We start from the raw sequence: 16,568 nt of genomic DNA, 5'->3' as shown, positions 1-16,568 counted from the left end.
ATAACTAAAGCCTTGCATATTTTACCTTGGGGCCACCATTGTCAGACTGCCTCCTCTAGCACTCCTACCATATTTGTGCTAAAGCAGTAAACAGCTTCAGTAAAGTGTCTACTTCTTCAAATTTGAGATTTTATACTGATGATAGCAAATAAAAGAACATCCAATTTTGTCTATAATTTAATTATCTAAAGAGACCAGATATAATTGTATTACCCAAATGCTGTTGATGAAAAAATGTACACCTCAAGGTAATGACCACCAGCTGCACTGCCATGCAACTTGGTGGGAAGGTGATCAAATTCAGTACATACATACAAATAGTTTTAGATCTACCTGCTATATATATCATTGATTAGACAATTCAAAGCAATAGGCATGTGAACCGGTCCATTGTTGCTGTTGCAGGAGCCATAAACAGAATCAGAAAGACCTTGGAAATGAAAAATATACCAGGCAAATGACACAACAGCTATAAAAAAGGGACCGATTCACATATTCATAGAATCACAGAATGGTTCGATTTGGAAGGGACCATAAAGACCATTGAGTTCCAACCCCCCTGCCATGGGCAGGGACACCTTAACAAGAGCAGGTTGCTCAAAGATCCATCCAGCCTGGCCTTGAACACCTCCAGGGATGGGACCTACACAACTCTGGGGAACCTGTTCTAGTGTCTCACCACCCTCACACTAAAGAATTTCTTCCTGAAATCTAATTGAAATCTCCCCTCTTTCAGTTTAAAACTGTTACCCCTGATCCTATCGACACTTATTGTGCTTTATTGCTGCCTGTTCTGATTTGAACATTCAAAATATTCGGTTACTAAACGGTTGGCTTGGGTGTTTTTTTTTCGTTTGCTTGGTTTGTTTTGGATTTTTTTGCATCTGTATTCATCATAGAGAAACGTGGAGAAGCCAGCTATGCTAGCATGTTGAGAGGTACACTAGAGGATCTTTCTCACCTGAAGCATTCATAGAGCAGGTGACAAAACAGAGAAATTGAGCAACAGCAGATCTGCAGGGCCAGAGAGTATTTCCCCAAGAGTTCTGAAAGGAACACAAAATTGAATTAATCCTTAATTATTCTTGAACAAGTTACATCAGTTAAAGTTCTCTGTACAAAAGCACAAGGTAGCTAACTTGACAACACTAGTAAAACAGGGTCCTAATAACATCTGAAGATCTTATGAACGATTAAAATTTGTGTGGCAAATTAGTACATGCCAGGCAAATTGGTACAAATTACTTCAAAGAATAACGTCAGTAGATATATGGGAGATAAATGTAGATACCTGCTATATGAAGGAGACTCAGTATGTGTATTTTATTTTAAAGTGAAATCATGTTTCACAATGTTGTTTTTTTTTTTAATTCGAGCAGGTAACAAAGGGAGATTGTCTCAATATGGTCTACTGGGATTTTCAGCAGGCAAGCAGCTGAGTTAGCACACCAGGAGAGCTGAAAGATGGGAATAAAATGTGAGTTTCTTGTACTGGAAGTACTAATTGAAAGCAAGGGGAGTAGAGAGGAGAAATCCCCGTTAGCTCGGATGGCGGGAGAGGAGCTCTAGGGGAGCCCTCCCTGCCAGATCGGAGCCGATGGCGGTGGCGGGAAGCCATGGCAGCCCCTCAGGGAGTCGAACCCCCCCCGTAGTCTCCCCGCATCCCCACAAGATGGCGCCGCGGGACCGGGGAGGGCCCGGGCGGAAGCGGCAGGAGGAAGCTCCCCTCGCTGGGCCGCACCGCGCCGGGCCCGTCCTGGCCGGACAGGAGGAACGGAGGAAGTACCGGAGGCGGCTCCGCTCGGCTCCCCTCGCTCTCCAGAGTCCCAGGCTTCCCGGGTGGGTGCGGGGATGGCAGCGCCGCGGCGCAGGGTGCGGTCCAGGCCTCCCGCCTCGCTGGGCCGCGGCGGGACGGCTGAGGGAGGGGCAGCCGGGGCGAGCGGGAAGGCGAGCAGCTCGGGAGGGAGCTCTGCTTTCGGAGCCCGGGCGGGGGCGGAGGGGCGGCGTTTGTGGGACGCGGGTCGGCTGTAGGGGCTTTTCCTTTCCTCTGCAAAATGTCGGCCCCCGGCCCGAGGCGGGGGTGCGGGGGCTCGGGCTGAGGGGCCCTCCGTGTGCTGGGCCTTGGGGCTGGGGTGAGCCTGGCCTGAGGGCTTGTTCTCCTGCCACCCCGCAGATTTAATGATTTGGCCTGTTTGGCAGAGGCGAGAAGCTGCTCATCGGTTTTGTGATCGGGGCGATGCCTAAAGTCTCAGATGGGAGTCTGGGTACGGCATCTGTGAGAAAGGAATTTTGCCTTTCGAAGTAACAGTCTAAAAGTTTTATCTGCTTCCTCGTTCATGACTAAACTGACAAGCCATATATGAAACGTAAGATAACTGGGGGTACTAATAATTGTACAGCCTTTAGCACTTCACTTTTGACCTCTGATTTTGGGCCCAAAATAGCTTTTGGGTTTGCATCCTGGATCTTGGAGAAGAAAGACGCCCTTTTTGGGAGCAGCAGTGGATTACACTCTGTCAGGCTCTGCTCAGGTCAAAAGAGCCATAACATATATGCTGAAGATTGATCTGCATGCTTTGTGTGCAGGTCTAGTGGTTAAATGTGGTTTGGCCCTGCAATGAACATAATTTTATCTTACATGTGGTTTGTTTCCCTTCCATTCACAGGAATTGCTGCTATTGGTGTAAGGACATTGGTGTGAAAACATCATAACGATAGGTAGGTCTTTATAGCCCAACTGACTCTCATGTTGGGATGACAACCAGCCATAACTGTATCCTAAGTACTGAACAGATCTGTTAACAGCCCTTCACAAACAGCAACGCAGTGTATAGTGTTGGGAATTCTTATTCTTAATACTTACACCGCCAACTGTCTCAGCAATCACAGGCTTAAATTTCTGCATGACTGTAACTAGGGCACTTCAGTATTAAAGTTAACGTCATACACCATCAATGCACAGTATCAATCTGAAGTACAAAGTCTCAAAACACTTTTCAGGCATTCTGCACCAAGAGTAAGAATTAGAAGTATAAAATTAAATAGGTGTTTGTGGGAAGATGCGCACTATTGATGTTGTTACATGGCCTGCTTTTCTTACTGAACTCTTCAGATCTTTTTAAAGAATGTGCGGTAGGGTGAGCTCAAAATACACAGCAAATTGGTGTTTAACACCTTAAATTGTGAAACTTACTGCCGTTGGTTGTTGTGGAAGCACTTAGTATTCATGGATTCAGAGAAATGAGGCATTCTGGCTTTAAACGCCAAAAGCAGTTTGGAGCTGAAAAAAGTATCTGAACTGCCTCTTGCTGAAATCAGGAGAAATGTACCTAGAAAAGCAATTTCTTTGTGCATACTCTAGTGTTGTATTTTATTGAGCATCTCTTACTACCCATTGCCAGAAACTGGATACTGAGGTAGGGACGTCACTGAGGTAGGGACGTCACTGGCCCGACAGAAGAACACTTACAGGATAAAGGAGCAGGGACAAAAGCAGCAGTGGGCAAAGGATGTGGTCAGCTGACTGTTGTTTCGAGCATTTTCGATTTAAACATAGTTTGCTTTTTCAGGAGAGCTTTATATAAATGTTTTTTTTGCTGAAATCTGTTGAATTTATTGAAACTTCACCTTCCTGTAATAACATCTTCTATTGTATTTTAACATTAATGCTATCCAACAGGCTAATTAATCTTGTGCTCCTCGGTGTTCTCAATAAAGCCAAACCCTCCTTATTCCATCATTGGTAGGTCTTTCTGAGCTGTGCATGTCACCTCCAGTGTGGCAGCCATGTGGTAGCACTATATCAGCACAACACTAGAGGGCTTTGCTCCCAGAGTATCAATTAAAGTACCAAGTTATAAAAAAAGTGTTCCATGGTTGTGTCTCACAGTATGATAGACATTGTCCCAACTTTTTTGACTCCAGTGGAATTAAATGCTGTCATTGCTTTGATCAGATTTATTTATTTTCACTAATGCTTACTTGCCTCAAGTTGGTCTCAAGGAGGCAGGCGTGGTTGGTTTTTTTTTTGAAAGGGAGTACATCCGTATTTAATTATGAGTGGGAAAATGTTTTAAAGCTCAGAAAAGGAAGTAATAACATTTACCAAAAAATAACTTTTCCATCATTTATGACAATAGTTAAGCAAATGTCTTTCTCATTTTAAATTCTACATTTGCTGGTGAATTTCATATTTTCAGTTGTTTCCATATTTTATTTTTAAAAGTATAAATTACAGAAGTAGAGTTATCACGTTTATTTTCTGCTTCTTGACATGTTTCATATTTTATGTAGTTTGTTTTGGAGTATTTATTCAGCTGAAAGTAAAACAAACTCATTCTTTAATTTATTATCCCGGCTTGCAACATCATTATACTCTGCTTTATATATGTAGCCTAATGTTTCATAAATAATTTATGAAAATAATTAAATTTTCTGTTTGGCAAAACAGGTTTTTCATATTCAGCAAACTAGTATAGTTGGATAGTTTTGCCAGGGTTTTTCCCCTCCTGCCCCTTCAGAGAGCATGTGTACAGGTTGCTATTAATAATAAAGTGTCAGACTTCACTTTAAAAAGTGTGTTTACATTATGCTCTGAATCTGATTTCTATTTATGCTGAAGGTAGTTCAAAGAGTCTTTTGTCATGTAGGAATTAGAGTGAACATGAAAACAAAATACACATGCTTTTTCTGAAGTGGAAAATGGAAGACTAGGCTTCAGTGGCCTTAGATTTTTAAGTATGAGAAAAAGACAGTATGGCAGCCTTGACAGTATCCAGCTGAATTTGGCAAAGGGACAAAAAGTACATGTGTATGTCATGAGAGTGGAGATAAAAGTTTTGAAGAGGGCTAGCGTGGGAAATATTTGAAGTGAACAAGCAGGGATAGCCCAAGAGTCTTTTATGTATTGAGTGAGTTTCAAGTGTTACAAGTGACTAAAATGTTTTACAGTGACCTCAGCACTGGGTTTTCTTCTTCCTCCAAGCGTGAAGGAGAGAATACAATGGATTCATACACTTTGGTTGCCTCATGTCAGATCCTTTGCTTGCATGAGTTGTTGTGATTGCACTGGGACTGCTTATGTATGTAGGGCTTCTTGTAGATAGGTTGGTGTAACCAAGGGTTTATGGGTTGTTTATGGGTTTGAGCTTGGTGTTGGCTTTGCAAAAGACAGTAATTTGCCTTTGTGGTAGCTGCATGATTTCCATTTTCTTTGAACATGGCCCATCCCTGTTCTCCTTTCATGCAATACAGCTTATCTTAAGAATCAAAAATTGCTGTTTAATCAGCATTGCTAAATCTGAGGTACATACAACTGGTGTATGTACTGTATTCATATGCATTTTGAAAAATCCTGGGTTTATGCTGGTGTAAATCTACAACAGTTCTAAGAGCAGTCTTGGCTATATTCCAGCGTTGCTGGGCATAGCATTTGTCTTAGAGGTAGCAGTGGTGGTTTGCTGTACTGAGTTTCTGTTACCTTTCACTGGTGCTCACCTAACATAAAGTTCAAGTTGTGCACGAGACCATCAGGAAAAATACGCAGACAAAACAGCTAACATCTTAATATAATAAAATAGTTGTCAGATAGGGAGGAGATTCAGAATATTTCTCAGTGATTCATGCTGGTAAATGACACTGAAAATGATGGTCATTTTGAATCCTGCCTAAAAGCTGTAGATACCTTGTTCTCCCTCTCTCCAGCCCTCCCTTTTTTTTTTCTCCTCTCCAGTTGCCCCTCTTCCTTTAGCCTGTGCCTCACATTTCAAAAATGTGATTGCAACCTGAATTGGCTTGTGTTTTATGGGAGGAAGGATCAGATGTCTGAAAAAAGGGATTGTATGTGGTTATAAGTGCACTATAGTTTTAAAAAGAAACCTTGCTACTTGAATGGAGTCAAGATGGGTTTAATTATTTTATGGTAGTTGCTTCTTTTATAGATGTCCCTATGCAGACACCACTAAAAAGCAAGAAGAGTGTGTTTCATTTAAGTTTATGATTTTTTTTTTTTGGCATTAATTTGGAAAATAAAGGTTGTAGAAGCATAAAGTGCAAGAGAAAATAGGAAAGACAAAAAGGTAATGGGGGAAAAAAAAGTGTTCAGTCCCAGTATTTCAGGCTGCATTGTATAGAAGGCTCCTTTTTAACCTTCTTATTGTAGCGGAGAATTTTCAGGAATGGGATTTTTACGCTAATAAAAAGCTACAAATAAGAGACTTCAGCTATCTACAATGGAGAAGGGATATTTAATCACTGTAGGCCATAGTACTCAAGTTTAAGAAAAATCTATTCAGTGCTTGTGACCATCTTAATATATTTCTTTTTATGAATTAAAAAGATACTGTTTTCATTTCTAGTTCACCTTGATCACCAGAACAGACTCCACAAGAGATGGTAAGTGGTCTTTATGGGTTTCTGTGTGATAACTTAGTCACATTTTATATACAAAATGCATATAAACACTTACTGAACTGTCAGTGCAGACATGTAAAAATTAGAAGTGAAAGTAGCTAAATGGCTTTGAAAATAGAATTCACATTACAACAGTGAGTGATTTGTCTACTCCTGGGAAGACTCCAGAGACATAACAGGAAAATAACAGAGAACTCTGATCATTTTCTTTAGATTTATAGCTTTTGTTTCCTTGAGGAAATCTCTTATTTCCATTTATTCCGCAGCTGAAAAAGCACAGACATAGAATTACGTTAGGCTTTAAAGTGTTCCTTTCCCTTTTCCACCCCAATGTAAAACATTTCTGTAATTTCTTTTTTAACAGATGTATTTTTAATTTTCAAATGTAAAAGGGGTCTTCAAGGGTCACTTTCAACAAAAAAGACACAAAATGTAGTTGGACAGGCACCAGCATCACAGTTCTGTCTACATGAACTAGCTTTTTGTCTTCCTTTCCCCTAAATTAACAACTGGAGCTAGTCAGCAAGACAAATCAGCCAGCTGGATTCCAGAGCTTTCAGTAAAGTCATCAAGGCTCTTTTTAGAAACATTTTAGAAGAACTGGAGATAATTTTTGTGCTTTAAAAGAATATGGTGTCTTCTTTGGAAATAGATGAAATGTAGGAGATACCTACTTGTGTCAAGCTTCACAATGTTTCAAAACTAGATTTTTAAGTAGTGGAAAAAATATACAAAATGTTCTAAAAGTAACCTGCAAATGTATTAGATTTGACAACAGGACGTTCTCATCTGACTGCTGCAGGATGAGGAGTCAGTGTGACATTCTTAAGCAAAGCAAGAACAGTAAATAAAACATTGTTCATCCTAGCTTTTAGGTGGCAGGATGATTAAGAATAAAGAAATTCCATATGGAAGACAGATGCTTTTCTTGCGCCCACTTATCTTAGGAATAAATCTTCTGAAATGCATGGTATTGTAGCAGCACGCTGTTAGACCAAGAGAAGAATCAGAATGAAGTTTCACCTCCCTGAATTTTTACTTTGCAGTCTGGTCTTTTAAATTGCATAGGTGATCTCCATAGCCCTTCACAAATAGGCACAATTTTTTGATCAGAAATTCTTAGGGAATGCAAGTTTGTTGTAGTGGGTTTTCTTTACGGACTCTACTAGTCAGACGTGTTCTGCTTCTGAGAGCACTTACCAATGAGCTTAAAAAGACAACACATTTGTGGATCTCTTATAGGATAATGTGCTCAATTTTGCAGAAAGAGGGAAACATGAGAGTTACAATTATTATTCCAAACTCTAGCATTTGCATTATTGCCTGAGAACCAGAAAGTGAAAACAAATGTAAGTAAATGGAATTAACCTCACTTGATATTGTTAGCATGAAATGGAAAATATTTCTTAGGTTTGTTTTCTGTTTTGTTTTGTTTTGTTTTTCCAGAGGATCATTTCTTTAAGGCTACAGAATGGTGCCAGTGCAGATCAAGAAAACATGCTTAAAGAAAGACTTTTGTCTTGGTTTTTTTTTTTTAAAAGAGGGCATACAAACTAATCAAGGACTGCAAACGTCACATTCGTCTCTGAAAATCTCAGCTAATCTTGCCATAGTTTTAAGTGTTTGCCAAAACACGGCTTAATTAAAATTCTTCCAATTTAAAGTACAAGCATTCTGTTTTGGCCCAGGTAAAATATTTTGTGAGGAAATTAAGATGTGGGGGAAAGGAAAAAACATTTTCTATTTGTCTGACGTGTTCTAGGCTCTAGTTCACTCTATGGCCTTCTCTTAAGATCCTTTATTATCCCCTCTTTTTGAGAATAGGATGAAAAGAGAAATGAAGTGGCCTGTAGGAAGAAGGCTTAAGGCTAGAGGGACTGTAGGGCTTTGTAGTTGCTGTTGGAATCTGAACAGCAGGAAACTGTTTTTTCAGGAAAACTAAGATTAGCTGGAAGACAGGAGAAGGTGTGTTACAGTATGTTTCATTCTATAGAACTATTTTTCCATATACTTTATCAGTGGTACTTTATTACCTCTTTTAATCTGTTGGTTGCTGATGAGTACAAAAGGGGGATTTACTGGCAGCTTGCACTGGGCTAAATACAGTCTTGTTTTTGATTGAGGCCATGATGGATATATGAACTTGGCTGAATTGCCATTTGACCTTTTCTGAGAAACTTATTTTGGCAGGCAGATGGAGGAAATATGTTAGTGGATAAAATGAATGCCTTTGTTTAATATGGAGGAATTTTAATCTCTTGTGTTTTCTGTCTGCGGATTTGGAAATCAGGTGTAAGTTGTAATGCATACACCTTGGAATGATTCAGTTTTTGCAACTCACTTGAGTGGCCAAGGAAATGTGGAACGTATCCGCACAGCAATTCCTCTAAAATGAACTGATTCCTACTGTAGGAACACAAACACTTCGAAAATTCCTTCTGGACACTACAACTTCTCTACTATTAATCCTTTGGTGGTAGTTGTGTTCACGCAAAAGGAATTTCTTTTCAGAGCGATGAAGTGTAGTGCACTTGCACTGTGTCAATGGCAGCCCTTCTCTTTCAGTTCTATATGGTTTATCATAGGAAAAGGATAACTAATGATTAAAAAGCAGACTTTGTGCTTGTGTCTATAGTGTTTCTCTCCTCGATTACCATTTGTTTTCTGTATTTTACATATATTTTTCTTGGTGTTCTTTCCCCCTCCTTTTTTTGGCCACAGGAAGACACGGAGCCTTGGTATTGTCAGAAAGTATACGCAAGATACTGGAAGCACTATGACTTAGCCATGCGCTGGATGCGTAGACACCAGAAAGCCTACAGGAAAGCCATGGAGTCCCTTTATCACCTACCATGGCATCCTTCTGCAGCCTCTCCAAGCGGCCGCTACTCAGATTGGGATGGGAATGATCTCCCACACACCCACAACTATTTTTCCAGCTGTAGCCCACATGGCAGAGCTCAGTACGGTGGGGGAGCTCAGCAGTACACAGATGCCCACCAAGGGAGGGAGGATGCTGACTGGGACTCTGAAATGGAGGAGGACTCTGAGTCTGAAGGGGAGATAGAATATGACTTGAGTAACATGGAGATCACAGAGGAGCTTCGGCAGTTTTTTGCACAGACAGAGAGGCACCGGGAAGAACTGCGTAAGTCCATGCTTGGTCTGTGTTTTCTGGTATCTGGTGGCCATAGTGTTGAGTGATGGATGGCTTCAACGTTCACAGGTTTTGTAACAATTCACGGAAATAGGTGCTGCGAGTGAGCAAGCCAAACAGAATGATGCAGGCATAACTGATGGGTGTATTTAAGTATCATTCCTTAGACGTATGTCAGAAAATGTTTGAAGTTTTTTTCATTGAGGGAGAGAGTGTGATTCTCCTCTTGGACTGCAAAGAGGAGGATAACATACTTGTCCAGAAGGCGATATTCATCTTCAGTGCTGCAGGAAAAACTCCAGAATTTTTATGGTTAAATCTAGTTAACATGCTATATGTCTGAGAGGGGAGCCCAGAGGAAGTGCTTTACTACAACACTAAACCCTAGAGTAAGCCTCAATGTATTTTATAGCACGGAGCAGCCATTTTGTTTGTTGTTCTTTGGCTAATCCCACAGTAAAATTCCATGACTGTTTTCTTCTCCCCCTGCATCCCAAGGGTACTCTTCATTCTGTACCATACTCAAAGTTTCTCTTTGTTTTGCATCTTGATTTGGACCCAAGTCCTCAAGCAGGGAATATAAGCTAAAGGCTTAAGATTTTTGTCAGTTCTTGATCTTCAGAGGTATTGGTCATCTTTGTTTCTGTGAAATCCTTAAAAGAAATAAAAGATTATATTGTACTTAGTGACATTTTACTTCATATACAAACGTTGCAGGCAAATTTATTATCTATTTTAAGAAAGCAGCATGATGAAAACAACTTTTTCCACATGACTCCAATAGGAAATACCCAAAATGAATGTTTAATAGAGCTTTCTCTTCTTTCTTAGAAAGAAGGAAATGTTGTAAGTATGCATAATAAAGGCAATGATTAGGAGGGGGAGACAAAAATCATGTTATTTTAGGTTCTTTGATCAGAAGGCATCTGGTGAGCTGAAACACCTGAGCTTAACTTCACACTTCCTGTCAGTATGATGCACACACAGTTAGCAGAGGAAGGTGAGTTGAGGTGCTCAGTGGTAGTGCCTGACATCATCCCTTTGCTTTTTTTGTCATACTTTCGCAGAATCAGCCTGGTGTTCTCTGTTGAAATGTTCCTTTAATGAGGTACGGGATGCTTTAAGATGCTCAGCTACTTCTAGAAATGCAATACATTTTCTTTGGATTTATTTTGTCCTTATGGTTAGTGATGTTTAAAGGTGTGCAAGTGATTAAAGTGGTATCCTAGAAATTGGAAAATCTGGGCTCAGAGATGTTCTCTGTCATGAGTATCTTATATGACCTTGGTATAGCTATTTAATCTCCTCCTGACCTCTCACTGGCTACTCTGGCTAAAAATATGATTTGATTCTTTATGATGAGCTGGTGAATTGGGAAGTTTGTGACTCAGAATACAGATTTTACTTTTGTTCCTTCTGCCACAGCGGTGCTCGGAACCTTTTGGAATAATTAGGTTTCTGCTGTGTGCCATGCACTAGCTTAGTTCTGGGTAAGTGTAACTCCATTCACTTCAGCAGCAGTATTTCAGATCTTCATGCAAATTTCAGCAGAATCTGGTCTTTAGTTACTGCAAGCCTGTTTCCTTAATAGTTTCCATGATAAAGCGAGGATAATAATAATCATCTGTAATTCCTCAAAATATGAGAAAGTAAACAAGTACTTAATTTAATTGAAATTTAAAAGTGCCACAGAACTCTCAGGTGAACAGTGCTATCTAAATGCTAATTTTATAAGTAATTAAAAATATGGTATGATCTTGTTCAGAAGTAATTTTTTCTTGCGTAGTGGGGGCAAAAGTAAAATAGTACATATTTTGAAGTCTGAAGTTTCTCAAAAGAAGAAATGTAAGCAGCAGGAGGAGGGGGAAATTGTTTCCCTGATGGTGTGGAAATGAGCTGGTGTGGAAACCACGTTGAACGCAGTACCACTGTACTTTATGAGGTAGTGTTATTTATTTTCCTGGATGCTGTTTCTGAACAAAATGAAGTTTAGGGGTTCATTAAGCTGCAATCCATAATGACACTATCATGCTATATGTTTCATACTATGCCGAAGAATGATTGTTGTTATGTATTGATGCTCAAGAAGATGGAGGTAATGCATCCACAAAGGAAACCTGCAGTTACTTAAGTATTTCCTTCCTGATGCCTTTTCCTTTTAATCCCAAACCGTATGTCCTGGGCCCCTACCTTAGGACAGTTTTGTATAGAAACTTGGGCACTATAAGGCTTAGTAATGCCTGAAATTTAGGCATCCATCTCTGGAAGAGACATTTGTGATGTTGAGGTAAGAGTTTTAATTTTCTCTATATTGAATGAGTATGTTTGGCTATGTCAAAGCAGAATACCAATAGTGACCTTGACGATCAGGTGAATTATAAGCCAGCTCTTAGGAAATGTTAAGGGGAAGGCTGGGTCTCATATTTTCTTTCTCTGGCATAAATAAGGGGCTCCAGGTGGCATTCACAGCCTTTGACCACTACACCTTGATATGCACTTGGGAGAAAACACCTGGGTTGCTCTTCTTTTAAAATGAACACTATGCTAGAGTTTGATACATGTTTATTGCAACTTACTGAACTGTGAGACACATGGGAAAAGAAGAGCAGGACAAATAGAAAGGGGAATCTGGCACATAAAGAAGGGGATACTTGTACAGAGGGTGTAGGTCTCATTTATCTTTGAGAAGGATGACTTCCATTAGTCTGGTGTTATATAAGCCCTACAAAATTAGGAAATACTACGCCATATCGATGCAGCTGTTTTGGACTTGAGTAATGGGAGTCCTGATTTACCAAGAATGATTTAGCTGGTTCCCACACGTGATCCATGTCTCATCAACATGTAGAAGGATAACAAATGGACTAAAATGAATCCTAGGTGATGTCAGACTCTTCACTTCTAATGCCTGATCCAGAGTCTGCTGGAGGTAAACGTGATCACAGACATTAGGGGATAGGATCTTGCTTACTTTAACTGTGGGAGACTTAAATAGGCCTGAGATGTGGGTGGGAAAGGTATTTGAGTCTGGATGGTGAAATACAAATATTAGCCCTAATTGCAAAGAGGAAAGTTTCAAAGATAAGCAAGCCATCATGTCAGACTAGGTGAAGAAGAAGACTTCAGGTTTATTTCATTTTTCAGTCACTGACACAAACTTAAAGAACAAGCAGATTCCTAACTTCTGTAGTGACTTTTTTGTTTTGTTTTGTTTTCACAGTGGGCATTTGCAGTGATTGGCTGACTTGCACAGTAAAGCCTTTGAAACTGGCAAACTGAGCCTTGCTGCATGTTTTAACACTTCAGCAGTGATACAGTTATTCACAAACAACCTCTTTGAAAACAATCTCTTTTTTTGTCTTTGAATTCATGTCAAATTCTTGCTGGTTTTTATGTTCATGTCATGTGTTGCAGTCAAGTTATGTGTTCCTGGAATGCTCCAGAGTAATTTTGCTGAGGCAGTACGAACTCACACATATTAATGAGCTACAAACTTATCTTGTATTCTAGATATACAGTGCATTTGATTAAAATTCCTTAAAAACCCTTACAGACAGTTTTAATTTCTTTCCTCTTCAGTTGTTTCTTCATAGGCAATCATAATTATCTAATGAATCTATTTTTTAGGGAGTTTTCTTGTCAGGCTGGTCTGTTTTTCTGGTTCTTCATGTAATGGTGATCCTAATATACTGTGCTTCCTGGGGATGTTTTTAGTTGCATTTAAAAGTCTTCCCTCTGGCTGTTGAAAAGCAAGAAGTTATTTTTTGAGGTTACCATACCTGTCAGACCTAGGTAGCATACTGAATTCTGCAAGCATCCTAGATGTAAAGGACACAATACTGTAAGTTACCTCTTTATATCTGCAAGAATTAAAAGGACAAAAACCAAGAAAGGGAGACTCCCAAGCCTTACAATTCTGTAACTAGGCTAATTGCACGTATTTATTACACTTTTCAGTTTAGCCTTTGAGATGTAATTTTTTTCTTTGTTCCCTTTTTACATCTAAGAGAAAATGACTACTGTAACTGAGTGAATACAGCATTACGAGTACATTGAGAACCATTCTGTAGTAGTCAACAGGCAATGAGACAGTGGCCTTTATTTAAAAACAAAGAAAAGCAAAGGAAAGTACCACCATGTCAGTTCATTACTGAAGGATAATAGTCTGTCAATTGTTAATGCTATGACTATTTTTTTCCGGTGTCTGTATTGCCCACACATGCCCTCCAGCTTTTCCCAAAATAATGTTGTTTCAACTTAAAATTTTCATGCCAGATGGAAAACCTTTAACAAAGATTGAAAGGAAATGGTGAATGAAGATGTTTGTTTCAAATCTGCAATTTGTAGGTTTTTTCCCTCGAGTTTCTTTTTCTCTGAAAGATGATGGTTGCCAACGCCTCATGAAGAGAGGATAATGGGACTTTCCATGTTTTGAATAGTACCAGATCCATGAAGCTTTTGGTTTTAAGACCTATGTTCTTCATCGAAAATAGACTTCGATGCACATTTTTTGCCACCATCTTCTCCTTTTTTCCTTCGCTTTGGGTAGATGATGCTTCTCCCTGTTCTTCGTCTGTCTTTTTCCCCATCAGACTGCAGTTCAAATTCTTACTCTTGGACACCAGCATCTTTTTCATTTTGTATTCCTTACCCTAAACCCTCAAAGCAGTGTGGATAGTGACCTTCCAAATGTCTACTCAACTTCTTTGGCTTTGTCAGCCTTGTTGTCACATGAACTTTTACCGCTATCTTTAGAAGTTGAATTGCTGAAGCTTCTGAGAAATGCCTGTGAAATAAGAGTGCTGTCTGCAATATGTGTGGGTGCTTGAGAGATGCTTTTGAAGCACATTCTTTTGTGAATTGAAAGAGAAATGTGAAAGGCTTTCCTTTTGTACCACATCTCTGCTCTTGAGGATTGAACCTTTTATTGTGAAGCCACAGAATCTTCTCAAGTGCCCACACTGTGTCCAATACAGAGGCTGTGTTACTTGGTACTGGAAGCCAACAGCTGAGAAAATGCTTTCTTGCTGGAGAGACAAGGAAAAGTCCCACAGTTTTCACTGCTTTAATATGGAAAACTAATCTGTACTTGAAAAAATAGAGAGTCTGAATTGTATTAGGAGAGCGATAGTTAAGCACAGTTTTATATCCGTTTCATAAGAGACAAGGTTATCTTTATACTAAGAGTACCAATTTGGAAACACAGCCATTCCTAGAATATGGCATAGTCAAGAAAATGTCCTTGTATCCCCTCCCAGAGACATAATTTGAGCTTAGAAGAATATATAGGATTGCTGTGTGGACCTATGTCTTTCCTATCAATCCAACACATTTTGCCATGAATGGACATTATGTTGTACAGGTGGACCTGTTGCTACACAAATTATCAGAAGAGATACACTAGAAAGCTTGAGGTGCTGCTGAGGAAACTGCACTTTCTGTATCACCGGACCAGATACAGAGAGAGATGGATATCTTCTACTGCATGCTCAGTTGATTTGTGAGAAGGTTAACGTATAGAACTGGAAATTACTTGTGAAGTCTTACTTACTTGTTATGTGCCTCAGGCGGAGACTTTGACAGCGTTGGCAACCCCGAAAGTAAGGAAGTGCAAGGCTGGGCCTGTTATTTTGCTTCTAAGAGGTACCCCAGGTTTCAGCTCCTAAGTGACATCTGAGGATGCTGTGGACCATGCTCCCATATGTGTAGCCTGGACAGTCGGGTGGAGCTGGGACCTGGGATGCCTCTGCCCTGTTTGCCAGTGTCTGCACTGGGCTCAGTTCTTCCTGAGCATGTTGTGGAGTACTGGCATTTGAGTTACAGCAAGCTTATAGCTAGGAGCATGGGTAAAGCAGCTCATCTGGTTCAGTGTAAGTGCAGTGTCGACGTTGCTTTAAGGGGAATACCAAGATGTCAAACACCTCTATTTCCTCTTACATTTGATGGAAATGAAGAATGCCTCCAAAGCTGTCTTAATATGAAAATATGTATTAAACTTTGGAAACCTGTGTTTGAAATTCTCACCCTTTATATGTGTCTCTAATGTGTTCCTGTTGTTATAGTGGAGATAGTACATACCTCAGGCAGCTTGTTGAGTGGCTCAATTTGTTCATATTTAAGGGATTTTGAATAGCTCAGCAGGAAGTAAGCAGAAGTCTCAGGTGGTAGAATAATGAACAATATGACCTGAGAAGAGTTGTTCATTCCAGACCTTTTGCTTAACAGTTAAATGTCATCCTTGTGACCAAAAGGCACTATGTCGACATCATCTTTATTGAACAAATACGGGATATGAACCACCCTTTCTCCCAGAGAGCTGTTATCCCTAAGTTATTCGTGAGTCAGTAAGAGAAGGCTGGTAATCTTGCATTGTTGCTGCTCTTAGTAAATCAATGCTGTGGTAAAATTCCTTCTGACTGGACTTGTCTTGAGGATGAGAGAGTAAAATGTGCAGGATGGGGACAGATCACTGCTCCTCTCAGCTGCCTCGTCCCTCACCATCCACGTGATAGATCTGCTTTTGATAGCTGTTTCTTGATCGTTGCTGGTCTCAGAAGGATCCTGTGGAAACAGGTCAGTAGCTTGCTGTCGTTTACATGGTCACTTTACTCGCTGTGATGGATTAGCTATTGGAACTTTCTCTTTACAGAGAAAATATATGCACTTGCTCAGTTTTAGGTTGGACAAGTAGAGTGTCAGTGCCTGTTTTGTGTCCATGTGGTTCCCAAGGCTTAAGGGCATTGGTGTGACAGACCTGGACAGTGCAAAACTTCCACAGAGAGTCACCAGGCAGACCACATGGCTGCGAGGCCACGTGTGGAACAAGGAATTCCTCCCCGGTCTTCTTGTTCGAGACAAAAATAGGTTTTAGAAGGCTGTTTTAGAAGATTGCTTCATATGGGAACAGTTTGGTGTGGGAAGATGCAGACACTACTTACATGCAGAACTGGTGCTGGTAATTTTTTGAAGGCAGGTCTGCCTGCTTGCTTATGCCATTAGC

The 16,568-nt window shown here is 40.1% G+C and overlaps 1 protein-coding gene across 2 annotated transcripts in view; it reads left to right on the top strand.

Moving 5' to 3' along the window:
* Nucleotides 1–1,698: 1,698 nt before the first annotated feature.
* GEMIN8 (gem nuclear organelle associated protein 8) overlaps nt 1,699–16,568 on the top strand; it is a 42,384-nt gene continuing 27,514 nt past the window's right edge. For both annotated transcript variants that reach the window (XM_014960440.1, XM_014960441.1), the window contains exons 1-4: nt 1,699–1,839; nt 2,667–2,718; nt 6,357–6,393; nt 9,133–9,559. In XM_014960440.1, coding sequence (XP_014815926.1) covers nt 6,391–6,393; nt 9,133–9,559 — 430 coding nt within the window. In that variant the 5' untranslated portion in view covers nt 1,699–1,839; nt 2,667–2,718; nt 6,357–6,390. The remainder of the gene's footprint in view (nt 1,840–2,666; nt 2,719–6,356; nt 6,394–9,132; nt 9,560–16,568) is intronic.

Source organism: Calidris pugnax, unplaced genomic scaffold (assembly GCF_001431845.1).
Source record: "Calidris pugnax isolate Ruff unplaced genomic scaffold, ASM143184v1 scaffold188, whole genome shotgun sequence".
Classification (NCBI taxonomy): domain Eukaryota; kingdom Metazoa; phylum Chordata; class Aves; order Charadriiformes; family Scolopacidae; genus Calidris; species Calidris pugnax.
This window is presented reverse-complemented; position numbering and strand designations above follow the sequence as displayed.